Raw genomic sequence first — 27600 nt, forward strand, 5'->3', positions numbered from 1 at the left:
CAAAGGCCCACTGCTTTTATGCAGGGATTCTTCAGACATGTTTTGTAAATTAAACATTGTAAGAGTTGCAAACTTACTGAAGAAAACTTTTAAAAAGAAATTAGGTTCCCCTCACACATTTCTTGCCCATCTTGCATGGCCCCTTCCAGGCTCCTGGGGATCCTAGTGTTCCTGCAGCATCTTAAGAGGGAGGGGGCAGGCGCTCCAGGCTCCCACGTCCCCATGACCCCTCTCCGTGGCCTTTATCGGGCTTGTGTGTGTGTGTGTATGTGTGAGAGTTATGGAGCATGGACTGCTCAGCACATTTTCAGGATACCAGGGCGTGTGGACCCTCCCACCACCTGCCACTGCCCCTCCTCAGGCCGCAGCTGGGTGAGTCGCTGGGGTCTGGCTAGACATGTCTGGGGGTTGTGGGGCAGGCCTGGCATGGTGGGCAGGGGCAGGGAGGCTCTGCTTGAGCAGGAAGGGCCATCTGTAAGCGACCTCGGCCCCTGCAGGAAGAGGCAATAGAGCTGTAGTCAAGTGGAGGGGCAAGGCTGGGCCTGATGGTGGGAACCTGGAGAGGGGACTGTGCTTAAAAAACAAGGGTGGGTCAGCAGTGGGTCCCTGGGACATAGGATCCAAGGCAGAGATGGGTGTCCTCGCCTAGTCTTTGACAGATGACTGGCCCCAGTCCCTGGCAGCAACAGGACCAAGTGGAAGCAGGAGGGGGCCTAGCCAAGTGGGCAGCCCCTCCCAGAACAGCAGTGGTGAGCGGCAGGGACAGGGAGGCCCGCGAGGTCCAGCTGGTCCAGGGAGGGTCCGGGATGCTGATGAGTGTGTGTATCAGAAAAAAACAAAACAGACGGTCGGCCGAGGAGATGGAAGCCTTGTCCCTTGAGGGCAGCAGCAGCTTGCAGAGGGGCCAGGGTAGTGGGCAGAGGGCAGTCAGGGCCACAGGCTGGCTAATGGGATGGCCCAGTTCATAGATCCATGTGAGGTATGTTTGGGGTCTTCCACACTGTGTCTGCACAAAATAGTTATGTCTGTGTCTTGTTAAACTGATCCCAGCTGTTGCTTAAGCTTGAATGCTGAGAAAATTCCTCAGGATCTTGAGAGTCCCTTGATAAAAATCAGTTTCAAACACTTGATAGATATGTTCAGGTGGCTGGATGCTGCAGATCAAACAGTTCGGCTCCTCCTGATTGGCCAGTGACCAAACATGGGAGGACTCGGTCATGAGGACGGTCAGTCTCAACTCTGGCTGCACACTGTAATCACATGGAGGGGTCAGGGGACAGCCTAGGCATCAAGACATTTTTTTCAAGCTTCAATGCACAGCCAAAGCAGGGAGCCACTGAATTGGAGGATTCAGATGCCCATCAGAGAAATGCTGCTCATCTGTGTATGTATCATCCTTGAACAGAGGTGACATGTACATGCTGGGATATGACCCAGCAGGGTAGAGAGATGTTGGCTCTTTCCAGATGAACCTAGACTTTTGGAAGGTGATTACAATGTCCACCTAGCTGCTTCCTAGAAGCACCCTTGTTACGGCCATTAGACTTGCTGGGTTGAGTTGGGATGCGGCTGACCTGCTAAGTTAGCCTGTGATGAAGATAAGTGAAAGATAAGCTCATGAATCAGACTGCATGTGTACCGTGAAAAAATCCTGGGTCCCTCGTGGCTCAGTCCAAGCCTCGTTTTGCAGTCAAACAGCTGTACGTTAGCCAAGAATAAAAGAGAAACGAATTCCCATAGTTACTTGCATCTTTGAAAGACCGTTAAAGCGGTTCCGGTGTTAACTCACAGCACCGCTTCCGAAGTTGCCCCTCCCTTTCTCCTTTAGTGCCTGCCCTCCCCACCCCCACCTTCCGCTTTCCCTTCCTCCCAGGGGGGCTCTCCTCTTCCGCCTTCCATTGCCTTGTGCCGCCCTTCCCTTTCCAGTGAAAGGCCCTGTCTTGGCCTGGGTTCTGGTCTCTACCTCTGTCCCTCCCTCTCCATGCTCCCTACCCACCCACTCACTATGGGAGCACAGGGGTTGGCACAAGACATCTCCCCTAGCTGGGGGTGGGGGCAGGGGGTGGGAAGACACCCTGCCTCAGAGCCTCTGTGCGCTGCCTGCCCTTCTGTTAAACCTGGGTCTCTAGAAAAGTCCGTCTTTTCAGTGTGCTAGTACTTCCCAGCTGTGCTGCTGGGATGTAAGGCTGGGAGGGGGAATGCAGGCTACCGCTGGCTGGGTTCAGTGGAAGGCATTCCAGAGACACCAGCCCCACGCGGTGGCCATACTTCCTTGAAGTCCCCTAAGGTGAGAGGAACCTGTGAGGAAGAGGAGGCAGGGCTGGGTGATCCAGGCTTCCTTCCATTGACAAGCTCAGCAGGAAGGGGTGCCCTTTTATTCAGGGTGTCAGCAGGACAAAGGACATTTCTGTGACTATAAAAGAGAAAATGACCCCAAGACAATGGAAGGCCCTAAAAATAAGATTCTGATGGCCATGTAAATGAGCCAGGTATAAAGATGGGTGCTGGCCCAAAGGTGTGCTCCCCAGGGAGCTCAAGTCCTGGAAGCAATTCCGAAGAGAATTCCATGGCTCTAAGGCCTGAAGAGACAGTCCTAGAAGGAAGGAGAGAGTTGGAGGCACTCAGCCACTGCGGGGCTTTAGTGGTTATGTTGGGAGCAAAAAGAAGGCGGAAGAAGAGAAATCCAGTGTTGCCTTGTCGGTGGGTAGCAAAGAGGACTCAGCCTAGGGATGGCTCTTCAGCCATTGGCAAGAGGGAGCCGAGGCCCGGGGAAGGGCACAGCAGGGGGAGTCCAGCTCTTTCCACCAGCCCGTGTGTGCGAGCAGGCACCGCAAGTCTGGAGATGAAAACCACTGGCTTTTCCAACTAGGGAAGAAGACAGAGCAACTTTAAGCAAGACACCTGTTGAAGGCTCCTTGCAGGGAGCAAAGGGGGCTGGGACATTGGAACAGAGACTCAGAGCTAGACATGCAAAGCAGCCTTGGTTGCATGGGTGAATCAAGGATACAATATGCAAGGCATCTGACAAAGTCTTTTATTAGGCCTTATGTGTAAAGTTCCAGGACTCCCAGGCTTCTCTAAGGAAAACTAGCTCTAGATGGATTCATAGTGAATGTCTGTTTCTATCAGTGACTGGGAGGAAGTTGGTGGGCCTGGGGTAGGGTAATGAAATGCACATAAGGTAAAAATAGCCACTCCTAGGAAAATCCACATTTCACCATGGTTGGTAACGACGCCACTCTTGGCTACAGTTTTGTTAGAAGAAATGTTTCACCTGGAGAGTCAAAGGGCCTAAGAGAATTTGCTAATGATCTCCCAGGCCAGGGATATTAGCCAGAAGCCAGAGTTCACGGAGACCTCTGATAACCCCAGGTGAGGCCCACGCTGGGCTCTGTCCCAGCAGGTCCCCAGCTGTCCCTGTGACATTAGTCATGTCCATTCTTCCTGGTCTCTGGCCAATGTCTGCAGGTGGCAGACACAGGAGGTTCTGAGCAGGCTCCCAAAGACTGAATGTCTGGGTTTGGCAGCTGTGCACATGATGAGCAGTTAACTGTATATTTATTAAAAGAGGTTCCGATTCCCTCTGTAGCCGCAGTGCCTTGGAAGACTGTCAGAGCCAGAGCCCTTCCCTAACCCCTGATGCCTTTCAAAGTGATTTTGCCTTGGTGCCAGAGAGGAGAGAGGCTCAGGTGCCCAGCCTGGTGGAGGTGTGGGCTGCCGGCTTCCCTCAGCAGCCAGCCCCTGGCTGCTGAGTGACAGAGTGCCTCCAGGCTCTGAACCCGCCTCCTCCACTGCCCTCCCTGCCAGGCTCTACATCCACCAGGTGTGGTGACAATCCTCCCTTCCCCTCTGTGTAGGACGCTGGGGCCTTGGCAGGCTTTGGGAACAAGAAGACTCCTGGCCCCTTCCAGAGAAACATCTGGGGTTTGAGATGCGGCTCCTTCCTCCTTTTCCAAGTTGATAATGTTTCTTCTGACTCTGCTCAGAGAGGCAAAGCCCACCATAGCATCCGTCCTCCCCTGAGCCTCCTCACCCAGCACTGCTCACCCACACACTCACTCACATATTCTCACACTTTCACATACACTTATGTCACCACAGGTTCACAAATTCATACCTCCTGCATAGCCAGCTGCACACACACACACACACACACACACACACACACACACACACCTTTGCATTCAGTCCTGCACTTGAGTGTTCATGCGCACCCACTTGCCTGCATGACCTTCCTTCTCTCACCCCTACTCGCTAACGCTGTGTACTTGAACACACACCTTCCCTTTCTCAATGACATGCCCTCCCTCATGAGCATGCAGATGCCCAGCCATTCCAGCTTGCTCCGTCCCCGCACACACCACATTCATGCACACACAACCACACACACCTGCTCACAGGCATGTGCTCGCATTGCCAATACACTCCCTCTCGCCCTCTGGACCCCTGACTGTCGGTTTTTCTGTGTTGCAGTCTTCCCAAGAGCTGGATGACAGCAGCAGCGAGTCCAGTGACCTCCAGCTGGAGGGCCCCAGACCCCTCAGGGTCCTGGACAACAGCCTCACCGACCCCCAAGCAGAAGACAGGCCTCTGGTTTTCTTTGACCTCAAGATTGACAGTGAAAGTGGGTTCTTCAATAGCTACCCCCACCCCTTTCTAGCTTAGTCTCTGAGTCCCCAGAATAAGTGCATGCAGAGCCATCTGCAAGGCCCGGGAGAGCCCTGAACTCTGGCCAGTGACTGTAGCCAGAGAGTGGACAGAGCCCTGCATCCCCCTGGGACTCCCAGGTGTACAACTTGCTTGTTTGAATAAGAACTTCTGCCTTGACCAGTGCCTGAAAGCACGAGGCAAGCACCTCCTCGAGTTCTTCTCTGACCAGCAACTGCCCTTAGAGAGGCCCGAGAACACACTTGTAAACAGAAAGGCACAATGCGGCAAGTCACTGCTATGACACCAGCAATCCAAGTAAGGCCCTAGGCCGTGACTACACTTAGTTCTGAGTACACGGCCAGCTCCACAGGTGGCCGTACAGGGAGGCCGGCAGAACCAAGGCCACACGGAGAGAGGACCCTCTACTCCCAGAGGCCCCTCAGCTCCCCACGGTGCTTGCCCTGGCCCTGCCATGCCCTTCTCTGAACCAGAAGGCCTGGGAGCAGCTTGGAGCGCACCCGGCCGGCCGGAAGCAGCAGGTGTTCCCGTAGGACGGGGAGTCTCTTGCGGACCTCGCAGGAGGTCGTGGGGCACACCTGCACGGAGTAGAAGAGGCAGGTGTGCTGTCCGTCCAGGGTTCTGACTGGCTGGGAGCCTTAGCCAGGTGACCGATGGCTCTGGAGGCTAGGGGCAGGGAGCGGAGGGCTGGGTGGAAACAGCGCGGGGTCTCAAGTATAGGCTGGTGAGCCTGATAGAGGACAGGAGGGCCTGGATCCAAAGGCTTTGGTGAACTCGGGGGCAGGGGAAGCTGGACTCCCAGCAGACGAGCAAGGGGTGTTTGGAGGGGAGCCCAACCTCCCCTTCTGACCCGTCCCCATCAGCGCCAGGATCAGAGCTGTGTTTGGAGGCCGATGTTTGGTTCCTGCCTGTAGGTCCTAAGGTGGGGTCTCTGGGTGGCGGGTAGGCAGCTCTAGAGGTCCCCTGCCCCTGCGCTGGCTTCCCGGGCCCCTGGGACCTCACCCTGCCCTTCTCTCCTGCCCAGCCCAGAAGATTAGCCAGCTGGCCGCTGTGAACCAGGAAAGCGAGGTCGGCGCACTCACCCAGCCACGGGCCCTCTTCGGCTCCTGCTCCCAGGCTGAGGCTGTCTCACTGGAGGCGGGGCTGCAGCACTTCCTTGGCTTTCTGAGCTCCATGCGCCGCCCCGTTTTGGTCTGCCATCAGCTCTGGGGGCCCAGTCTCCCCAGCTTCTTCCAGGCCCTGGCAGACATGGACAGGCTCTGGGAGTTCCAGGAGGCCATCTCGGGCTTCCTGGCCGCTCTGCCTCTCATCCGGGACCGCGTGCCCAGGGCCGGCAGCTTCAAACTCAAGAGTCTGGCCAAGACCTACCTGGCGAGAAACATGAGTGACCGCAGCGCCCTGGCTGCTGTGCTGGCCCTGCGCGACCTGTGCCGCCTTCTGGAAGTCTCCCCGGGCCCCCGGCTGGGGCAGCACGTCTACTCCTTCAGCAGCCTGCACTGCTTTGCATCCCTGCAGCCCCTGGTGCAGGCCGCCATCCTGCCCCGGGCCTTGGCCCGCCTCCTGGCCCTCCACAACGTGAGCTTCATGGAGCTGCTGACCGCACACCGCCGTGACCCGCAGCGGGGCTTGAAGAAGTACAGCCGCTACCTGAGCCTGCTGACCACCTCCTCGCCCCCTGCCCGGCCTGCTTCCAACCTGCAGGCCCTGAGCACCTACTTCGTAGGCCTGTTGGAGGGGCCGGCCCTGGCACAGGCAGAAGGCATCTCTACCCCTCTCGCCGGTCACAGCCTGTCAGAAAGGGCCTCTCAGCAGAGCTGAGAGGAGGCAATGGCTGGCTTGTAATCTCCTGGGGCAGAAGGGGATGGGATCTCTGAGCCAGGCCCCACCCTGGTCCCAGGACTCAGTTGTCATTTGCTCTAGGATCAGGTCTCCTCTGGGACCAAATTCCCCTTCTCTAAAATTCCCACAGAGAAATTTCCGAGCCCAAGCAGCTACCCCTGGAGGGCCACCAGATCTGCATGTAGACCCCGGGGGCACCAGTGGGCTAGTTCTCCAGACCTCCGACTCCTCCCTTCCAGGAGCCCCAGCTGGGGAGGTTTGGGGTGAAGAAGCCGTGGCCTCTAGGCTCTCGGCAGCCCCCATCTTGCCCTTGCCACCTGATGGCCACTTCCAGGGGTGTCCTTGCTGCCCCTCCCTGACCCCAGCACCTGCTGACGCTCCCAGGGACACTGCCTGCAGTGCTGCCGTGCCCCACCAGTAGCCAAAGTGCCTTTCAAACCAAACTGGCCCACACGAGTCTGGGTTCTCCCAGTGCCTACACCTCTGACGGCCAGCTTCCTACTCGCTTCCCCTTCAGGGCATTTTCATCCCCAAAGGGCCTCATCGCTGCAGAGAGAGAAGCTGCTGCTTCATGCCCAACCCTGCTTCCAAAGTCTGACCCTTCTAAGCTTGCTTGCTTGCTTCCTTCTGGCCACACGAGCCCCTGCCCTTAGTGGGGCTTGGATCTTCGGTCCTCAGGCCACCAAACCCTCTCAGCTTGGCCCGTCGCTCTGTCTGTGCTGCCCCTCAGCCCCATGGAGGAAGCCCCCCAACGCAGCTGCTCACCACATACTCCAGCAGCCCACAGCATTGGCAGCCCCTGGGAGCCTCTACTCCAGACCTCAGAATCCAAATCTTTGGGGTGGGACCCAGCAAGCTTTTCTAGCAGATTCTCCAGATAATTCAACAGAGGTCTGTTAGTTTCAGAACCGTTGCTCTGACAGACTGCTCCTCAAAGGAAAGACAGTGTGGAGCAGGAGAGAAATTTCTGGCCCTGACCAGACTGTGCATATCAAGTGTGATGCGGGGAAGGGCTCTCTCCTGAGTGTCCCCGCCTATAAAACAGGCTGGTTGGCTCAGATGGTCTCAGAGCTCCCATGCAGCTCAGCCATTCTGAGCTTTAAGAATGGACAGCAGGCCGCTGGGATAGTGGACAAGATGCTTTTTATTCTTGAACCCTAGCTCCCGGCCCTAAGCCAAGGCCACCAGCCTTAAGGTCACACCAGCGATCACCAGAACATAAGCAGGTCAGGGCCATCCCCCTGACTAGCCGAAGCACTGTCCTCTGCCCCACCGTCCCTCTTTGGCTCCTCACCAGTAGGGTGCAGCCCAGGTTTCCAGCCTCTCTGGCCTCAGCTCTCACGGGGGTGAAGTCCATGTGCCCACACCTCAGCGCCATCCAGTGGGTCCCCTGAAAATCCACTAAGGAGTTACATGAACTTGCCACCATGGTGCGAGTGCTGGCTCTGACAGTGAACCCCGGTGTGCTTCTAGTAGGGTTCTGATTTGAAGCAGGCATTGGCTCTGAAGCTCCTGTGTGAACGGGCTGATGGTGGAGGGAAGGCGGGGCTGTGATGACCATCTGGCAGCTGGAGGCCAGTGATTGGCCCACCCCTCAGATCATCTCCCCTCAGCCTCACCCTGGACCCAGCAGCACCCGCTGACCTCCAGCGCCGAGTCCAGCCCCACAGTGCTTGCTGTCTTCAGAAGTAGCTGATCATGGGTTTTATAATTAAGGGCTGTTCTGCCCTCTCTGCACTTTCATGGCCTTAATAAATATGTGAATCTTCAAAGCCTGATGTACCAGTCAACTCCGCCTGGCCCACCCCTGGAGCCACTGAGCAGCTTCTTGCCTGGTGAAGAGGGGGCACTGGGCCTGGGAGAGCTGTTTGCTGTGGGGACCTTTCAGGACTTAGCAGATCTGACAGTCCCTTGTTTCCCCATGCTGAGGGCTTCACAGATGCGAACACCCTAATCCAAGACCCAGAGTGGGCCTGCCAGGGATCATCTCCCAAACGGAGAGCCACGCTAGCACAAAGGTACCAGCTGCAAGAATCGCCTGCTAGAGGGAGTCAGGAGCCATAGACCAGGGTCTGTAGGACTTTACCTCTGCCCCCTGCCGGGCAATGTTGTACCTCTGTCTGTCCCCCACTCACAGGGGGTTAAGCCCCTAGCGAGGGAAGTGGGGGAGGCCCAAGACATTAGCAACGTGTAATTCATGTGCTGCTGTCTTGGATGCCACAGATGGAGTTCTCGTCGGTACCTGCAAATATTCCCATGGCACAGGCAGTGCAGGAATTAGCCCTCCTCTGGCCTGGGTGCGCAGACCGCTGGTGTCATTTGATCACTGTAACTGCTTTAACCCCACCTCCTGTCCCAGATGCCCAAATTCCAGTCCTGGAATTTTAGTCTCTAAGAGCAAGTACATAAATATGTCACCTTCTATTCATCCTTGAATTTTATCTCTGGCCTAGCAAGCTCAGTGAGCTCGCGGTGTCAGAAGTCAGGACCCCGAGCTTCAGCCCTCACTTAGCAGCCTCTGACGCGGCGCGGCGCGTTTGTGGATGCCCAGGCGCCGACTCTCTAAACTGGGAAAATGTGGGTCATTTTCCCTCACAGTATCTTGTGTGTACCAATTAGAAAATGTGAAAAAAGCCTTTCAATATACAAAGAAAATCGCAAATGTAAGATCTTATTTTATAGACAACCAAGATGACAGCGTTTTCGTTTTATAAGTTCTATAGAAACACAGATATTGGACCTTAGCAAAAAAGCACATGGGCTTGTCTTCAGGGGAGTAAAGAACAAGATCAAGATCTGGGACAAAGCAGGCTGCTGTGGGCGTTCTGGGGCCTACGGGAGCCGGGAAGGCGAGCGGGGGAGTCCACCTGGGAGAGGCTGAGCAGCAAGTGGCTCTGTGTCCCCCACACGCCCAGATGGGAGATGGCCACGCAGACCAGGAGCAGAGAACAGCCTTCCTGCAAAAGCTCAGCTCAGTTCTGGCCAGCCTCCCCGCGCCAGTGCCTCCTCCTCACACCCCCAGGGAGGTCACTCAAACATTGGCTTTAACCCCAGCCTGCTCTTCTCCCTGCACGGCACCCAGCCGCCCCCTGGTGCCTGCCCTGCTGTGCTTCCCCACGGCACCTCCCCTCATCCAGCCCCACATCCATCTTTACTCCTACACCTCGGCTCACTCTGACCGTGAGTCCCAACCCTGACAATTCTCCACATCTCAGTATTTACCCTCCACCCTCCACCCCACAGCAGGCCCAGCCCTTGCTCTGCTCCTATCTCCTCCTCTGACCTCGGGCTTAACACCACCCCCACCACCCCAGGGGCCCCCAGACTCTGTGCCTAGAGACCTTTCTCACATTTCTTCACTTCTCACAATTGAGGGAAGTCCACAGCTGGTGACACCAAATGTCAAGCCAGAGAGGGTGGTACGTTACAGACCTGCCCAGAGGGAAGTGCAGCTCAGCCAGGCCGCTCCCAGACGTGGCCAGCAGAGGGCGCTGCAGCCCCGCTGGGCCTGGTGGAGAGGCTGTGGCTCCACTGGGTGCGGAATGATGATCCTGACGGGCTTAGGCTAAGGTAGGCCAGGCTTTTCCAAAGCGCCACGCATGCTCCCGGCGGTATGCGAGGTATCTTTACATAGGTGGTGCATGGAGAAACACTTTTTAAATGTTAACTTTTGTATTTATTTAAACATCTATTAGAAAAAATTACAGCCAGCATATCAAAAAAGTGAGTTCTGGAATAGAGTTAGAGACACTAAAGTGAGATTCCTTAAAGGTCTAATTTAAGGACAAACTACAGGCTCAGAAGAAACACAGGGATCCAAAATGTGTGACTGTGGAAGTGAGTGACTTTTTGGGGAAAACTGGATTACCATTGGGAGCAGGGTGAGAGTTACAGATGAGGGGTAGAGCTAAGCTTAGGGCCCAGGTTAAATTGAGGTGAGGATGGGGTGGGGTCAGGATTTAGGGTGAGGCCTAAGGTTACAATTTGAAGTTAGGTCAAATTTAGGGTCACCTTTGGTGGTTAAGGTCAGGAATGGAGATAAGAATTTAATTAGAAATGGAGTTAGAGACACTCTTTAGGTTATAGGTATTTGTCACTTTAGCAACTGAAAAGTCCATGAATCCAGATTGATGGGCAGGAGGTTTTGAGGAGGAACGCTCATATGGCACCCCAAGGGCAGTTGGCCTCCCTCCAGAGCACCCTCTTCTAGAAGCACCCTGCAGGGATTCCGCCTAAGCTGGCTGAACCCCAGGGAGCACAATGATACACCCAGTCCAGGAGTGAGAGCTTCCAGGACAACCAGGTGACACCACACTCCCAGCTGACACCACTGAAGGGTGACTACGCTGGACACCGTTTTCTCACCTAGTGCAAGTGACCTCATATCCTCTCCCGACGTCCCTGTGGGATTGCATCCTCCTCATTCCACACAAGAACGGGGTCGGTCAGGGAAATTATCATATGAAGAAAGTGTGATTACAACCAAAAACAAAATTATACTCTGGGCACAACAGTCACCCTTAGAATGAAAGATGTATTTTTAACTTAGTATTGACAAGACAAGAAGCATGCATAAGACCCAAACAGTCCAACATTATTTAAGCCATATAAACATACAAAATGCTGGTGTAGCAAGGTGATGTTACAAAGTAAAATGATGAATATATCCAGTAGTTGGATGCCAGAGAACCAGCTTATTATTTATGAGAAACTGTAACATACATTTTAATTTTACTCCTGTTATGTTACTATGGAAAAAGTAAAGGTTTTGTTGTCTGTTAGGTATAAGGAAGAAAGAAAGAAGTAGAACAGAAGGGAGGGAGAGGAGGGAGGACCAGTGTGTCCGTCGGAAGGAATGTAAATTGATGCATCCTTTTTGGAGGGCAATGTTGCAATATCTATCAGCACTTTCAACACAACATGCCCTTTGGCCCAGAAATTCCTTTTCTGGGAATTTATGTAACAGATATATTCTCACAGCTCCGTAAAAGATAATTAATGTGGCCACAAAGACATTTAATGCAGCATAGTTTACAGAGCAAAGACAGCTACCAAAAATTTCACCAACAGAAAACTGGTCAAACTGTGGTGTATTCTAAAATGCAGTGCTCTGCAGAATGAGGTAGATGGCCTCAAACAGGTCGCTGTGCTGTTAGCAAGTGAAAAAACAAGCTGGGGTATAGCCAACAGCACACTTCTATTTGTATAAATATAAGAAGCGATGAAAGGACAAGCACATCTTCAGAAAATGTCTGGAAGGATCCACTGGCATCTGCTAACAAAGGGTACTGAGGAGAGAGACCAGGGATGGGGGTTGCAGGGAGGGGCTGGGGAAGGCTGTTTGGAAAACATTTACTTTGTTGAATATATTATGTTTACTCTGAAAAAAGAACGGGGGGTTGGGGGTGGTAAGGCAGGAAGGTTGAGTACCTAGATGGGATTTGCCCCGCGAGGAGCCTGCATGCAGACTGGCGCCCCCTGTGGCCCACCTGCTGTACGCATTGCTGGGCTGCAGGGGGAGCTAGTTTTCTGCTCTCTTCTTCACATGCCCTCCTGGTCTGTTGGTCTCACAAGATGGGAAATTCAGGCTCCAGAAAGCTCGCACCCCAACCTTCTAGCCCCAGCTCTTGAATTTGTTCTCATTCTAATTCTTTCTTTTAAAGCAAGACTTCACAAACCTTTTTGTTTTTCACTGTTGCCCCCCATAAGGAGGCTTCTTAGACTTTTTTCCCTGGTCATGTTTCCTCCCAATAAAATTTTAATACCATAGACACACTGTAGATTCCTTAGGATGTTCTACATACAAGATCATGTCATCTGCAAATAGACATAATTTTACTTCTTCCTTACACAGACGTATTGGGTATCTGCTTATGTACTGTGGTCCTTTGGAGAGTCAAAAACCACTGGAATATCTAAGATTGTTAGTGGCCCCCACTAAACCAATTTTCGTCCCCTGTTGTGCAGTATTGACCCTACTGAGAATACATTATTTAGGGTAAGGTGCCATCCCCAGTTACAATGCAAGTGAGAAGCGTCAGGTGGCTCAGTTCACGGGTGGGGATGAGGTGGGAATGGGCTGCAGGGAGATAGATGGGAACATGGGCAGAGACGTCTAAGGACACGCTTTCCTGGAGTGGCCTTGCTCCTGGACTGAGCCTGGTGGCTGAGCCTGGTGCCAGGGCAGCACTATCATTTATTTTTGGGTTTAAATCCAGTTGTCAGATCCAGACCATCCGGGATTGGAATAAAGTTGATACCCGGGGTGATTACTGAGAGAAGGGGCTAGAATTTCAACTGGGTCCCCTCTTCAGAAAACAAAACAAAAAGTTTGGAAGTCTCCACCCTTCCTTAAAAAATGCATTTGATGACAAGTGAAGGGAAAATTCTTCATTCTTGGCTCAAAGAACTTTCTTAAACTTAGCCCAGAGGAATTCTTTAAAGACCAACTGCCTGGACTATGCTAAAGTCAGTTTGTAAGTATAAAATCCCAAACTTGATAACCAAGCAGATTACAAAATCCAGTCAGCTAGTTGACCACAGAAATTTTCCACAAAGCTAGCCAGCCAAACAAGTGTGGTAGGAGATAATGTGAAATCCAATGTCTTTTGTCTAATTGTCTAAAACTGTGTTGTTTGACCAGACTGCATGCAGAGAGCTTGGGGACAGAATGCGCCCAAAGGCTGACTCTCTCCTGAAGTTCTACAACCATAAAACCCCGGCTGGCAGCAGGGAGGACCAACTGTACAGTAGATCAGACAAACCTAGGAGGCAGAGGGTGCACAAGGCGGGCCCCGCAGTGGTGCCCTTGCCTCGTTTACCTGGAAGTGGGAAAGGCTGCTGTGCGGTAGTCAGACCACGGGCTTTGGAAGAATCTGACTCATAATCCCAGCTCTGCTGGGGACCCTGGACAGACTACTTAGACCCTGTGGTCTCCTACACAAATTGGGGGCGATAATGTGTACTTCAAAAATTGTACATAAAGCACTACACTTTGGTAATTGGAAACGCTCTATAAAGAGTAACTATACATCCAGCACCCTAGAAGGAGAAGGCATTGCGCTGCATCATGCAAAGCACTGCGGCCTTTTTCCTTCCCTACCCCTCCCCTCTCCTCTCCTCCATTCCCCCTCACTTCCCTCCCTTCTCTTCCTTTTAGGATCTGGGTGACTGTGTCCCCAGCTGTTTCTCCCAGTATCTCTGTCGTCATTTCTCCAAGCCTCCTTGACAGTCTCCTTTACCCCAACACGGCCACCCTGCCGGCTGCAGGGATTTACAGCAGACCCCTCCTTCCTCAGCCCCTGCCTGGCTGCCAGACAGCCATCTGCAGGGAGGTCACTTTCCCGTTGCCCTGGCAGAGACGTGGGTTGGATAGAGGAGGCCCTGGGAGAAGCAAATAAATACATCAGGTTCCCAGCTGGGTCTGGAGATAAGGGCTCAGGGAGAGGAGCTGAGGGCATTCCCTGGCTTCTCTGTGAAAGCCTATTTGAGGCACTTCAAAGAGGGTGTTGCAGAGAACTGCCCCTGGGGGCTGCCCCTCCTGGGAGGGTGCCATGCAGAGGGACACTTTCCCATTTTGGATTTGGTAGGGACAGGCCTAAAGAGTGAGGATGTGACAGATCCAAGCCACTGTCTCAGCTGAGGTAGGTGGGTGGGGAGGGACATTTAGCCCTGTGGCATAGGAAGGGAAACTGGGGCCAAGAAGGGAGAGAAACTTTTCCAGGTTCACAGAAAGCCAGTGGAAAAGGAGGTACCACTCCCTAACCCTCAATCTCCTGCTATGGACCTGCTTACACTGAATTGCACCTGATAGTCCCCAAGATGTGACCATTGGAATTGGCCTTCCCTGGGCACAGACTTAGAGGTACCTCTGCAATATGCCAGGACCCATCTTCTTCCAAATCTCTGCCCAACCAGATGCCTCTGTGGGGACTGGATGGGGGTCAGCACACTGTTATTAGAGCTGTTCCAGTCAAGAGCACAGCCTCAGTCTCCCCCAAACATGGGAAGACTCTGCTTCTGGTGTATCCAGGAGCACTGCAGGGGGGCGCCTGGGGGCTAACACAGGAGATTTGAAGTGGGGGCACCTGCCCCACCCAGAAACAGCAATCAGAGAGGCTACATCTGCCCCAAGAATGCCAAGGGTCCCTTAACCAGCAAGGTAAGCAATGGCCACCAAGCATAACCTGTCCTTGACCAGACTGTCCTGGGAGGACTTCTCAGAGAAGCTACACTGTGGGGACATTTCTAATCCCTCCTGCTCTGTGGCCTGTCTTCCAGCCAATAAAGTGAAAGAGTGGGGATCAGGGACCTCCAGGCCCTGAGAGCTAATGATCCATGACTCTGGTCAGTTCCCGGTCTGTCCTTCCAAGGCAAACCTTTCCAGCATGGGCCCCAGGTGACCTGATGGAGCAATTGGAGCCTATCCTTGGATGCTAGCCTTCTAGAAGCCCCAAGGTTCATACATAGGAGACCTGAGCATCCTAGGGGGTGCAGGAGTTTGTAAGATCTTTTAGGGCAGAGATGATGTCTGCCTGGTTCACAGATGCACCCACGCCAAGCACAGCACGTGGCAACATGGAGGAGACTCAGTTACTATTTGGGAATGAATGACACAGCAGACCTGCTTCTGCTGGCTCATTCCTCAACTTCTGCATGCTTTGCTTCTGACAGCACGCACCTTTGCCTTTCTTCCGAGGTCTGCCTTTGGGCTACTGGAGCAGATTGCCCACAGGCAGTGAGAGGTAAGTGCCTGGAAGTTTCCATCCTGACGGGCGGTCCCTAGCCAAGTTCTGACTGCTGTGAATCTATGGATGCTGAGCTTCCCTGCCTAAGGGATGGCTCTGAGGTGTGACTTACACCTAAAGCCCCTGAGACTGAGGCTGACTGAGACTTCCTGAAATCACACCCTGGCTTGGCCTCTTCCCCTTCCTCTCCTGCTCACTTTTTCCCTTGCTGCTTTCTGCTGAGACATTTCCTCAGTCAACCACTTCCTCATGAATCCTTGTCTCATCTCTCCTTCTGGGAAACCATTTCCAAAAACAAATAGAGAGCCTGTTGACAGCGAGAAACTGAAGATGCCGCTGAATCCTTCTAAGCGAAGGGCCTTCATGAAGTGTGTTGTAGTGGGAGGCCTCCCCCTGCCCACAGAGCAGTGAGCAGCAGTTTGGGGAAGGGAGTTAACTCCCTGGCCAGTGTGTGCTCATGACCTCCAGAGATGAGGCAGGCGCAGTGTGGTGGTGATGGTGGGAAAACAAAGAAACTGCCTGGGGACATGAAGAGAAGGGCAAGCAGTGGTCCTCAGACTTTCCAAAGACATCCTCCTGCAGGAAGCCCAGGCAGAGGCCCAACTCAACCTGCAAACTGGCTTCTCCTGAAGCCACAGCACCCAAGAACGAGGGTGTCAGAAAACAGCAACACTGGAAGGGTCTCAGAGCACACCTAGTCCTTTCTCCTGCTGTCACAAGGGTGGAGATCTAGAAAGAGAAAGAGCAAGGAGCTGCCTAAGATCACACAGCTGCTTGTGAAGCAGGCAGCTTTCTGCTGCTTCTGCATTCTCCGTAAGTTCTGGGTAGAATCCTCCCTCCTATGTTTCACCTCGACGATAAAGTGTCTCTCTCGTCTGCCATGTGGCAGGGTGAAGTGTTCAGGATGTGAAGCCCTGCAGGAACATCTTTAACTTCATAAACATCTCCTGTTCATTTCATAAATATCCAACTGAAGACTGAAGCTTCCACTGCTCCCAAAATAGCTTTGGATCCCAGCACAGGCATTTCCAAGAACAAATTCTTTTCCTTTCAAGAATTCTGTGAAAGCCGAGAATCCTCCACTTTGTATGTGTTCCCACCCAAGAGTGCTCCCTGATCCTGGTCACAGACTGTGAACATAGGCCGATGTCATCTTCAGATAAGGGGGTGTCTAATGTGGCTCATGATGATTGTGATCAGGCTCATCTGAATTCATTCTGACACAATATTGGATTATTCTGATCATGCAATTCCCCAATACTTCTATTTAAAGGAGATTTCTTGCTTGCAGTGAATCTTGGATTGACTCCTCAACATCCATTTCAGGGCTAGATGATTCTCTAAGCCAATCGATTCCATCCCTTTTGCCAGTGATGGTTCAAAGAGAGGGGATCCTAAGCCAATATGGTCAATTAAAACCCAAGGAGAGGCTATGGCTTCTGGAAAGGGAATCCAGTTTCACTCATCTATTAGCAAAAAGCATATTACCCCCGCTGCTGCTGAAGCCCTCCAGGCACCAAGAAACAGGGGTCTCAGGCTGAAGCCCTCTTCAGGGTGGCAGAGGAGAGAGAGAACCTGGTGATGTCACTGAGGCACTGAATCCACCAGCCCTGAAGTCAGGCATGCTTCCCACTTGTGAGATGATACACTTAATAGTTTAAAACACTTTTACATGAGAATTTTTTAAACTGCAGATGGAAACAACATAAATGATTCCTTGCCCTCTCTTGCCCTGCTTCCCCCTGCTGAAAAGGGGCGGGCTATGGAGAATCCCACTCCAGGGAGAACCAGGCTTGCTGGGCTGAGTAGAACAGCTAAACGTGTTGCTCTTTGTAGGCAGAAATGTTGCCTCTTCTGGGCAGGAGTTCCCCATCTTCAGCGAGACGAGCACAGACCCAGATAATTATATGAGATGCCACTGGAAGAGCTGTCGTTAATTTTGATGGCACTAAACAGTCTTGCCAGCACATTAAACTAATTTTATGAAAGCACTAGGAGGGAGGTCGTGGACTGGATCCCAGATTATTAATAATGTTGAGCTTCCTTTGAGCCATTCAGGAAATTCCTCCCAGTTGCCTCCAGCAAACTGCCACAGGTTGCTACTTTCCTCTGAACTCATCAATCTTCCCATATGCAAATGTGAAGTTTTTGTTTTCCCTAGAAATAATTAAAGTCACAGACCCAATAAATACTTAAACAGATTGTGGTTTTAATTAAAAACCTTTCACCAAGGCTGTAGCTGCAGGTCTGTCTTCCCAAACAGGTGCACTGCTGACAGCCACAAGCCTCAGGATCTTCGTTCAAGTATCTGAGACTAGAAGTCTTTACATACAGTAATAGTAATTCTTTTACCTATGCGATGGTGTGTGTGTGTGTGTGTGGTGGGCGGGAGGGAGATGAGGAGAGACATTTGGGGACAGGGCCAGGGCTTGTGAGGGAGGCAGGACACCAGCATGTAAGGGTGTGAGCAGAACATGTTATTCGAGTACCCAGCTGTGTAAGGCAGTAAGGATGGCTAATTCCAGCTATTGTTGAAAAAAATAACCCATTTCTGAGCAATAAATTAGGTGGTTTACATGCATTGACCCATTTAATCCAATAAAACAGGTATTCTTATTTATACCCTTTTTTCTGAGGCACAGAGAGGTTAAGTAACTTGGCCAAGTTACATGATAGAGTCTGTTACCGGGACTTTTCCTCCTGACCACTAGGTAGAGTGTGCATGAGGGGAAGGGGGGCTGGAAGGTGGGAGAGGGCTCTGTAAATGGGGACTGGCTAACTGAGGGAGGGCTTTCTGCTGGGAATTAAAAAAGGAAAGCAGCTTCTTGGGGGGAGTGGTGGGAACACTGCATGGTGGGGGGAGCTGGGGTGGAGACAGGACTGCAGAAGCTGAGAGGTGGGAAGCAGTGTGGGGAGATTCTCCTGGGCAGGCTGCTTTCGGGAGATCCTTGATGCCTTTCTGGGCCTTGGCTTTCTTACTTTCTTACTTTCTTACTGGCCTTTCCCACTTCCAGCAAATCACTCACCTGCTGCATTAACAACAGGGGCATGTACAATTCTGGGTGCAGTTCCAACGGAATAGCTTGCATAGTGTTACGGTCCTAAACATTTGATCAAACATCTGTTAGTCCCAGTTTTGCAGTTTTCTTTTCCCCTCTTAGAGACCACAGATTTTCTTTTTCAGATCTCGGACATTTTATGTTCCCGACAAAGGCTTAAGGCTTAAGGACTGCCTTTTAAGAACAGGACAGTCCTTACAGGACTCCAGGAGAAAGTGCTCACGCTGCACGGGGGAGAAGGAGGAGGAGAAAGCTCTTGTCCCAGGAGCTTTTGCCCCAAGTTCAATGGTTGGTGCCAAAGACTATACGTCCAGCGAGTATTCAGAGAGTGCCTGTGGAGCCCAGGAGCTGGCAACACAAGAGGATGTGAAGCCGGGGCCGCGCCAGTGCAGGATGAGAGGACGTTGTAGATTCCTGGGACGCAGGCTGGATGAACGTGGGAAGGAGAGAAAGCTTCAGTGCCTTGGATAAACGTCCTGCACCTCGGAGCATTGCGCCGGAGGAGTATAGAGCCCAGGGCTGCGCACGCCTTAGTGGGGGGCTCTAGACACAGCCCAGTGCAGCCATTGCCCCGGCCTCTGAGCCCTGCAGACGGCGTCCAGCAGGGGGCGCGCGCGGACCAGACCTGTCTGCGCCCGAGACCTTAAACCCACCAGCGGCAGGAGGCAGCGCCGGGACCCACTGAATTTCGTCCCGCCCCACCCTCCGGGCTGTCCAGTCCGCAAGGTCTAAATTAGATGTCAACCCGCAAAAAACTACCCCAGCTCCAGGTCTCGTCCCCTGGGTCTGTCTAGGGTGGAGACCCCAGACTGGTCAAAAAGCCGTAGCCCGGATTCTACAGATTCTGACTGTGGGCCTTCCCCTCTGGCTGCTTGGAACCGTGCATCTCTCCTCTTCCCCACTCCACTTCCACGCACCTGATTAGGTGCCTGTTTCTTTAACGATCAAAGACGTAGGCGGCGGCGGGGGTGGTGTGTTCGCTCCCGGTTCCCCAGCTCTTCAGTAAGTGTACCGTTATTAACATTATAGGCATCAGAACTGCCTCTGCGCACTTGGCGGCGCCGGGCGGAATGCGCTGTCTTCTGCTAGCTGAGGCCGGAGGCTCCCACCCCAAGCCTGGGCGCACTCTGTCCGGTGCAACACCTGCTTCCGCCCTGCCAAGGCGGGCACTGGACTCTCCGGGTCGAAGGCGGGGGTAAGGGTCGCTTTCCCCCAGGGCAGGTTCGGGGAACAAAAGCGCAGGTTACAATGTGGCCAGAAGCCGCAGGGGCCCGCGGGAGTCTGCGCCCCCCGACTGGGTGGCCACCTTAACTATAGGCTCCCTCCTGGCGCCTGGGGCGCTGTCTTACTGCTGAATGCCCTAGCTGCTGCACCCCTGGCAAGAGAGCAAGGAAAAGGGATCTTTCTTGGCGCGTGGACCCTGGAGGTTCCAGAGAAGCTGGCGGGGCGAGACCCCGCGGTCAGGGAAGCTCTCCGCAGAAAATGAGTGCGCCCGTGCTCCCTTCCACTCCCCAGCCTCTGTCCTCCAGTCCGTCAGCCCTTCCAAATTGTCCCCTGACCGCCAGCCTACTCACCCGCCTCCTTGACAAAGGGCAAAAGGAACTAGAAAAGAGGTAAATACTGGGTGGGGGGTTCACGGGCTGTGCGCCTTCACGCCGGAGCTTCGGTCCCTGCCTCTACGCCAGGCGCCCCCACCCAGGAGTTTCCTGGACTCTCCATCCTAGCTGCTGGGCCTGCGCCTCCATTTCCCTCTTCCCGGACCAAGGCTCTCGGAACCGCCCCCTCCGCGTTTCCAAAACGACCCTTTGCTCCTAAAAGAGCCTGTGTCAGGCCGGCCTGCCGTGCCATCCCCTGCCCAGCCAGGCCCAAACCGCAGGGACTCGCTCGCTGGCCTAGGGACCCGCTCCCCTCTATCCCACCGCAGGGTCAAGGTGCTCCCGCCCCTCCACCGTGCTTGAAGACACCCTCTCCCTCCCGACGCCCCCGAGCCGTCCCCCGGAGCCGGCCGTGGGGACTCCAGGCCCAAGCAGAAGAAGTGAAGTTCTGGGTTCTGAGTTCTGGTCTGGACTAGATACGCTGGTCCCAGCCCGCTGGGGTGCCTGCAGCGACCGCTGGAGCAGGAAAGAGGGGGGAACGCGGAGCGTGCGCGCACCAGTCTGTTCGTATTTAGTTTACAAAGGATCCTCAGAATCCGAGTCGGGTGGTCTCTTTAGACGCAGCGCTCCTGGCCCACCTCTCTCCCCCACTTCCCCAGCTCATCAAGATGCACCCCACTCAAGTCGGGAGACTGGTCTCCTCAGAGACCCTAAACCCGCGCCAGCAGCCCACTGCCCGAGGACCCTGCGGCCGGGTGGGAGGTCTCGGGGCCACGTGCGCCCGGAGAGCTCAGTGCCTACGCACAGGACCGCCGTGGGCAGAGCAGGGAGACAGAAATCGAGTTTTAGCCCAAATGCCTTGACATCCCTGCGCCTCCACCTTCCTGTCCTTAAAAGAAATATCGAGGTTTCAGCAGAGCCGGAAGGGGAGAGCCGGGAACAGCGGGTGTTTCGAGTCAGCTGGGGACGGCTGTTGTGTGATGATGGTGTGAGACAGTAGGGCGGTGGCGGCCGCGGAGGCTTGGGGGGCAGTGCGTGGTGTTGACAGGTGTGTTTGCTTGGGAGGCTGTGAACGTATTGGCGGGGCTGTGGGAGGGAGAGAGAGACTCTTACATTTAAATTCCCAGCACAGTGCGCAAGAGGTGCAGCCGATTTGCAACCACCCCTTGCGATGCTGCGGTCTGCTGCAGCCCAGTTGCCCCATTCTGCTCTAGCTGGCAAGAACTCAGGGTGCACGCCTGGGTGCGCTCAGGCCGGATTCCTGGGAGAGTAGGCTGAGACCCGTTCGCCCCGCCCCACCTGGCGCCGGACTACGGGCTTCAAGCGCTGGTTTACCCACAAAAGACGAGATGAAGAATCCGCCTTAAGAGGCAGGCAGGGACGGCAGTGGGCTGGGGAGGAGGCGCTTCCCTGCGCGCCCTGCTGGGCCAAGCGTTCTGTCTTCGCGTTGGACAGGCGGGAGGGGCGGGGAGACCAGGGCTTGTGTCTACTCAGATCCAGGCAAAAATGGCAGGGAGGGTGAGGCGCTCTGCTAACACTATCAATTATGCATCGTGTTGAAAGTAGCTTCGGGGAGGAGGCGGCTGGTAGAGGGTGTGCAGGAAGGAAGGGTCCGCGGGAGCCGGGCGGCGCGCTGCTCAGCCGGTCCCACTCCAGGCCTGCCTGTGCCACAGTCTGGGGAAGCAAAAAGAGTGTAAAGGCAAAGACACGCCCCCACCCCTTCCGTCGTGCGCCTGTCCTTCCCCAAATTCCTCAAAGACGGTTTGTCTCACGTGTTGCGGGACGTAAAAGCGGCTCGCATTCAATTAGCGGCGAAGCTCACCGGCCCTGGCAGGACCCACGCGTGAGGGTGAGTGCGCGTGAATGTGTGTGCGTGCGGCAGGGAGAGGGAGAGGGTGAGTGTCCCAGGTGAAGGTGTGCTTTTGGCAATGTGCGAACGTATCGATAGCTCAACACATTGGCGCGACTATTACACGATGATGGGTAATTCTAACATGTGAAGGTCGACTGTGTGGAGGGTGTGAGAGTGTGTGAGTGTGCAAATGTGTTTGAACGTGGTAGGTCGGCGTGATTAGGGGATAGTGACAATGTCTGCAGATGTGTAAATATGGGGGGATGTGGGTTATGGGGGTGCGTGACCTGGGAGGGGCTGAACTGAGGACAATGGGCATGGGGGTCCCCGTGAGACCAATGTGTCTCGACCACAGGGGAGAGCCTCTATGGCTTTAACAAATGTCGGCGTTGAGGGAGGTGGGAGAGGCTGTGCGCGTCCCTGCCGAGCCCGGGAGCGCGCGGGGACTCTTCAATCTGCAGCCAGCAAGAAGTGAGGAGAAAAGGCGCAAAAGAAAAACCTGAAGTGGGACCTCAGAGCCAGGGGAGTCCCCAGAATTACCTGTCCCCTTCTCTGCCCCTCTCCCCTCCCCCGTCTTCCCCACAGAAGCAGCAACAGATGTGGGAGGCGCCCTTGGGCTGTCGTCCTGGCCCGCGACAGCGAGTGTGGAGAAGGGGTTGTAGCCTGAGGGCAGCGCGCCGAGAAGCAGCGAGCAGCGGGTAAGCCGTTGGGACCAACCCCACAGACCTCGACCCAGTCTGAGGTAGATCCCGTCTAGGGTGCCGGGGCTCGCAGGAATGGTCTGGGCAACACCAGGGAGGAGGGGAGGGCCCTCTCCCTGGAGCAAAGGCGGCTTGCAGAACCGCATCCCCGAGGACTGTGATGTGGGAGGGGCTCTCGCCAACCTGCCAGGATCCCTAGTAAAAGCGGGCAGTCTGTGTGTAAGTCCGTTTGTGCAGCCGAGGGAAAGAAGGTTTTATTGGGGGGAGGGCCCTCAGGCATCATGGAGCGGCAGAAAAGGGGCGGAATCTTGAACCTTCTCCTGATTCCTTAGCTAGTGGCAGCCCCCATGACCCCTCGGCTGGAGACCACTCTGGCCCCCAGGAGTCCCCTTGGGCTCATCAGGAGCGGAGGGGGGATCTTTAGTGATATCCCCCCAGTGCTCCTGGTCCATGTATGGGGAGGACCTCCCTCCTCAGACGGAAGATTGACTGAGTGGCTCTTCAGTCTCGGGACTTGCAGCCCAGACCAGGAGGCTTCCGGGGCCTCTGGAGGCGGTCCTGCGAATCTGTTTCACCAGGTCCCAAACCTCTTGCTTTCCACCCCAAGTTTTCGGCATTGCTGCTCTGCTGGGATTTAAATCTCAGCGGAGGGCTTTGTGCACGCGCAAAAGCACGCCTGTGTGCCTCTGTGTGGATCGGTTCCTATGAAGACTTGTGTCCTTGTATCTGTCAATTGTCACAATGAACAGGAAAGCACTTTGCACATGGTGGAAAAGGCAGAACAAATACTGGGTTCAGCTGTGTGAACAATGAGGTCTCCAGGGTATATTGTATCCGTTGCTGGGTGTCTTTGTGCTTGCGTGTCTACAAAATGTGTTGTGAACCTCTAATCCCCTGCAGAAGTTGGCAGTTTGATGGCGGTGCCGGAGCATGTGTCTGTATGGACATGTGTGCGAATGCTGGGCGTGGGACAAAGAGTTTGAGGGAGGACAGCTGGTCGGGAACAAAAATATCCTTTCTGTGTATACCTTTCACGGAGTTAACCAAAGGCTTAGAAACACAGAGATGGTGTAAAGAGAGCCAAGGGCACACCGGCGAGAGGCCAAGCCTGTGCAGTGGCCAGACCCTGGTGAGGATGTAGGTATGGAAAAGAGAGTGAGGTACAAGGCCGCTGGAAAAGGAAGCCAGTACCCTGAAAGGGGTAGTGCATTGAATCCCGAGAGTTTTATTGAAATCCATTCGTGCCCAAGAGAGGTTCAAGGGCACAGGGAGAAATGTTGAGGCCTGGCTTAGACGGGTTTGAGGAGGCAGAGCTTGGTAAGAGAGGAAGCTGAGGCTCAGTGAGTCACCTTCTCCCCCCACCCCCCCACTCCCCGCTTTCATCTGCAGGATCCGCGATGATGCCCATGCGGTCCCTGTGGCTGGCCTGGGCACTGCTAGGAGTGGCCGGCGCGTGCCCAGAGCCGTGTGCCTGCGTGGATAAGTACGCGCACCAGTTTGCCGACTGCGCCTACAAGGAGCTGCGAGAGGTGCCGGAAGGGCTGCCGGCCAACGTGACGACGCTTAGTCTGTCGGCCAACAAGATCACGGTGCTACGGCGCGGGGCCTTCACCGATGTCACGCAGGTCACGTCGCTGTGGCTGGCTCACAACGAGGTGCGCACGGTGGAGCCGGGCGCGCTAGCTGTGCTGAGCCAGCTCAAGAACCTCGACCTGAGCCACAACCTCATATCCAACTTCCCATGGAATGACCTGCGAAACCTGAGCGCTCTGCAGCTGCTCAAAATGAACCACAACCGCTTGGGCTCCCTGCCCCGGGACGCACTCGGTGCGCTGCCGGACCTGCGCTCCCTGCGTATCAACAACAATCGGCTGCGCACACTGGCTCCCGGTACCTTCGACGCGCTCAGCGCACTGTCACATCTGCAACTGTATCACAACCCCTTCCACTGCGGTTGCAGCCTTCTGTGGCTGCAGGCCTGGGCAGCGAGCACCCGGGTCTCCTTACCGGAGCCCGACTCCATCGCGTGCGCCTCGCCTCCCGCGCTGCAGGGGGTACCGGTGCACCGCCTGCCCGCCCTGTCCTGTGCACCGCCCAGCGTGCGTCTGAGTGTGGAGCCGCCGCCTGAGGCGCCCGGCAGCCCCCTGCACTCGGGCCTGGCGCTCATGCTCCACTGCGTCGCGGAAGGACACCCCACCCCCCGCCTGCAATGGCAACTTCAGATTCCGGGTGGTACCATAGTCTTAGAGCCGCCAGTCCTGAGCGGGGAGGACGACAGGGACGCTACGACAGGGGAGGCGGAAGGAGATGGGGACGGGCCGACGCCGACGGAAGCCCCAACCCCGACTCCGGCACCGGCTTGGCCCGCGCCCCCAGCCACCCCGCGTTTCCTGGCCCTCACAAACGGCTCCCTGTTGGTGCCCTTCCTGAGTGCCAAAGAGGCGGGCGTCTACACATGCCGTGCCCACAACGAGCTGGGCGCCAACTCCACGTCAATGCGGGTGGCAGTGGCGGCGGCCGGGCCTCCAAAGCATGCTCCAGGAGCAGGGGGAGACCCCGATGCGCAGGCCCCAACCTCCGACCGCAAGTCCACTGCCAAAGGCCGCGGCAACAGCGTCCTACCCTCCAAGCCCCAGGGCAAAATAAAAGGCCAAGGCCTGGCCCGGGTTAGCATCCTCGGGGAGACGGAGGAAGAGGAGGCAGGTGAGGCAGAGGAGGTGGAAGACCGGGTCTCAGAGGATCCCGTGGCGGAGAAGCGCTGTGGCCACGGGGACCCCTCGCGGTACGTGTCCAACCACGCGTTCAACCAGAGCGCGGAGCTTAAGCCGCACGCCTTCGAGCTGGGGGTCATCGCCCTGGATGTCGCGGAGCGCGAGGCGCGGGTGCAGCTGACGCCGCTGGCGGCGCGCTGGGGCTCGGGGCCGGACGGGGCTGGGGGGGCCGGGGGGCGGCGGCGGCGGCCGCTCCGCCTGCTCTATCTCTGCCCGGCGGGGGGCGGCGCAGCGGTGCAGTGGTCCCGCGTGGAGGAGGGCGTTAACGCCTACTGGTTTCGCGGCCTGCGGCCCGGCACTAACTACTCCGTGTGCGTGGCGCTGGCCGGCGAGGCCTGCCACGTGCAAGTGGTGTTCGCCACCAAGAAGGAGCTGCCCTCGCTGCTGGTTATCGTGGCTGTCAGCGTGTTCCTCCTGTTGCTCGCCACCGTGCCCCTGCTGGGCGCCGCCTGCTGCCACCTGCTGGCCAAGCACCCGGGCAAGCCCTATCGTCTTATCCTGCGGCCGCAGGCTCCCGACCCCATGGAGAAACGCATCGCCGCCGACTTCGACCCGCGTGCCTCCTACCTAGAGTCAGAGAAAAGCTACCCCGCAGGCGGCGAGGCGGGCGGCGAGGGGCCAGAGGAGACCCCCGGGGAGGACCTTGACGAGGACGCAGAGCAGGGTGACCCAAGCGGGGGCCTGCAGAGGGAGGAGAGCCTGGCGGCCTGCTCGCTGGTGGAGTCCCAGTCCAAGGCCAACCAAGAGGAGTTCGAGGCGGGCTCCGAGTACAGTGACCGGCTGCCCCTGGGCGCCGAGGCGGTCAACATCGCGCAGGAGATTAACGGCAACTACAGGCAGACGGCCGGCTGAGCCCGGGGCCGGCTCGGCCCGCCCCTTCCCATCCCCCACCTTGGGTGCCAGGGACCAGAAGCCCAGGGCTGGCAGGACTTACGCCCCTCCCAACTGCCGCTCACTCCGCCTCCTATCACACCGCAATCTGACTACCGGGGGTTTCTAGTGCGAGTGGGACGATTTCACCAGTTCCCCTGCCACCCACGACGGCTATTGTCCTGAGTCCCCCTCCACGGAAAGCACAGTTACCGCTTCTCCCTTCCCTATAAGACACCTCGCGCGGACCGTGAATCGGAATCCTTGCGGCTCTCTTCCCATCTGCATCCCATCTTTATTGTTTGCAAAATCCGCCCCACAGCCCGCCATAGGCTCTGGAGCCAAAGCAAAAGCGGGACTTTGTAAACATACGGTGGTAATGCTGTGACTCGGGGGTCAGCCCGGGACCTGCAGCAGGTGTCCCTACCGTGGAGAGCCCTGGGGTTCGCTTCGACCCCTACTCCGCCCTTTCCTGGGTGCAAGTCCCCAAAGCCAGGAATCAGCAGCAACTGCCTAGTTTTTAGTTTCACAGCCTCCTTACCACTGGGAACCAAAGCCCTTCTGTCCCCCGACCCCCACGCCCCTGCTCCGCTCTGACCCGCTGGAGCAGAGCCCGGTGCCTGCGGCTCCGGTCAGCCCCGCGCTCCGATTTTCATATTTTCGTTGTTTTCAAAGGCAGCGACACTCTGGGTCTGGTGCTAACACACCCTTCCCAGCCTCTGGGAAAACTGGGTGTGGCGGGGAAGAGATGGGGCGAATCCATTTTCTCTCTCCCTCTCTCCTAACTTAAGGCGCCGCGGAAGCGCGCGCCCTTTTTCTACCGAGGGTGCGGACTTGGTCCCCGGCCAATTTCGCTGCGGATGAGTTGGGGTTTCCGGAGATCCGTGCACCTGGCAGCTCCGCTTCCGCTGCTGCAAATGACCCAGACCTCGGCTGGGAAAGCGCCCGGGGCGCAGGAAGCCAGCTGCGGCCTCCCAGGCCCAGTCTCTCGTGGGGGGGCTTGCGCCCTAGTTCGCACAAAGCCTGAGTGTGACCCAGCGGCAGGATCCGGACGCCCCCGAGTCCTCGGGGCTCCCCGCCCCGCCCCTCCTTCCGTCAGAATAATATTTGCCTGGCGCGAAGTCCTAGACTAGCGTGCTCTGTAGGAGAAAAGTCTGTGTCCTGTAAAGTGTGACCGTGTAGTGTAGGGGGGCGGGCGGGCAGGGAGAGGTGGGCGCGGCGCGGCTGCTCGGGCGGGGGTCCTTTCTTCGTCTTGAAGGAAAGGGCCGGGGTTGGGGTGGGCGCTTTCGGACGTCGGGACCAGCCCTGTCTGAGACGCGCGGCACAAATGCGGGCGGGCCGGGCAGAGTAGGCCCTCGGAGCCCGCGCCCCTTTCTCAAGGCGTCTGTATGTAAACAGTCAATAAAACAATGGATTTGAACTGGGCTTGGTGACTCTTTGTAGGGGGACAGAAGAGGGAAGCCTGGGGATGCAGGAGGAAACCACAGAAGAAAGGAGC

General features: G+C 55.8%; 2 protein-coding genes across 8 annotated transcripts in view; both read left to right on the forward strand.

Annotated features, from left to right (window-relative positions):
• PML (PML nuclear body scaffold) overlaps positions 1-8987 on the forward strand; it is a 40387-nt gene extending 31400 nt beyond the window's left edge. For all 4 annotated transcript variants that reach the window (XM_036907733.2, XM_036907734.2, XM_036907735.2 and 1 more), the window contains 2 exons: positions 4474-4624; positions 5693-8987. In XM_036907733.2, coding sequence (XP_036763628.2) covers positions 4474-4624; positions 5693-6486 — 945 coding nt within the window. In that variant the 3' untranslated portion in view covers positions 6487-8987. The remainder of the gene's footprint in view (positions 1-4473; positions 4625-5692) is intronic.
• Positions 8988-19148: 10161 nt separating this feature from the next.
• ISLR2 (immunoglobulin superfamily containing leucine rich repeat 2) lies at positions 19149-27280 on the forward strand. Of its 4 annotated transcripts, none has more exons than XM_036907743.2 (3): positions 19150-19508; positions 22346-22458; positions 23851-27280. In XM_036907743.2, the coding sequence occupies exon 3, from the start codon at positions 23859-23861 to the stop codon at positions 26082-26084; it is 2226 nt and encodes a 741-aa protein (XP_036763638.1). In that variant the 5' UTR covers positions 19150-19508; positions 22346-22458; positions 23851-23858; the 3' UTR covers positions 26085-27280. The 4 variants fall into 4 exon arrangements, with proteins under 4 accessions (XP_036763640.1, XP_036763638.1, XP_036763637.1 ...); XM_036907742.2 differs by lacking the exon at positions 19150-19508 and adding an exon at positions 21371-21757; XM_036907745.2 differs by lacking the exon at positions 22346-22458 and having other exon boundaries at positions 19149-19508.
• Positions 27281-27600: the final 320 nt, after the last annotated feature.

The sequence above is a fragment of the Manis pentadactyla genome, chromosome 11, assembly GCF_030020395.1.
Source record: "Manis pentadactyla isolate mManPen7 chromosome 11, mManPen7.hap1, whole genome shotgun sequence".
NCBI classification, from domain to species: Eukaryota; Metazoa; Chordata; class Mammalia; order Pholidota; family Manidae; genus Manis; species Manis pentadactyla.

Coding starts and splice junctions, on each gene's coding strand:
- ISLR2 (XM_036907745.2), top strand. CDS start 23,859: ATGATGCCCATGCGGTCCCTGTGGCTGGCCTGGGCACTGCTAGGAGTG.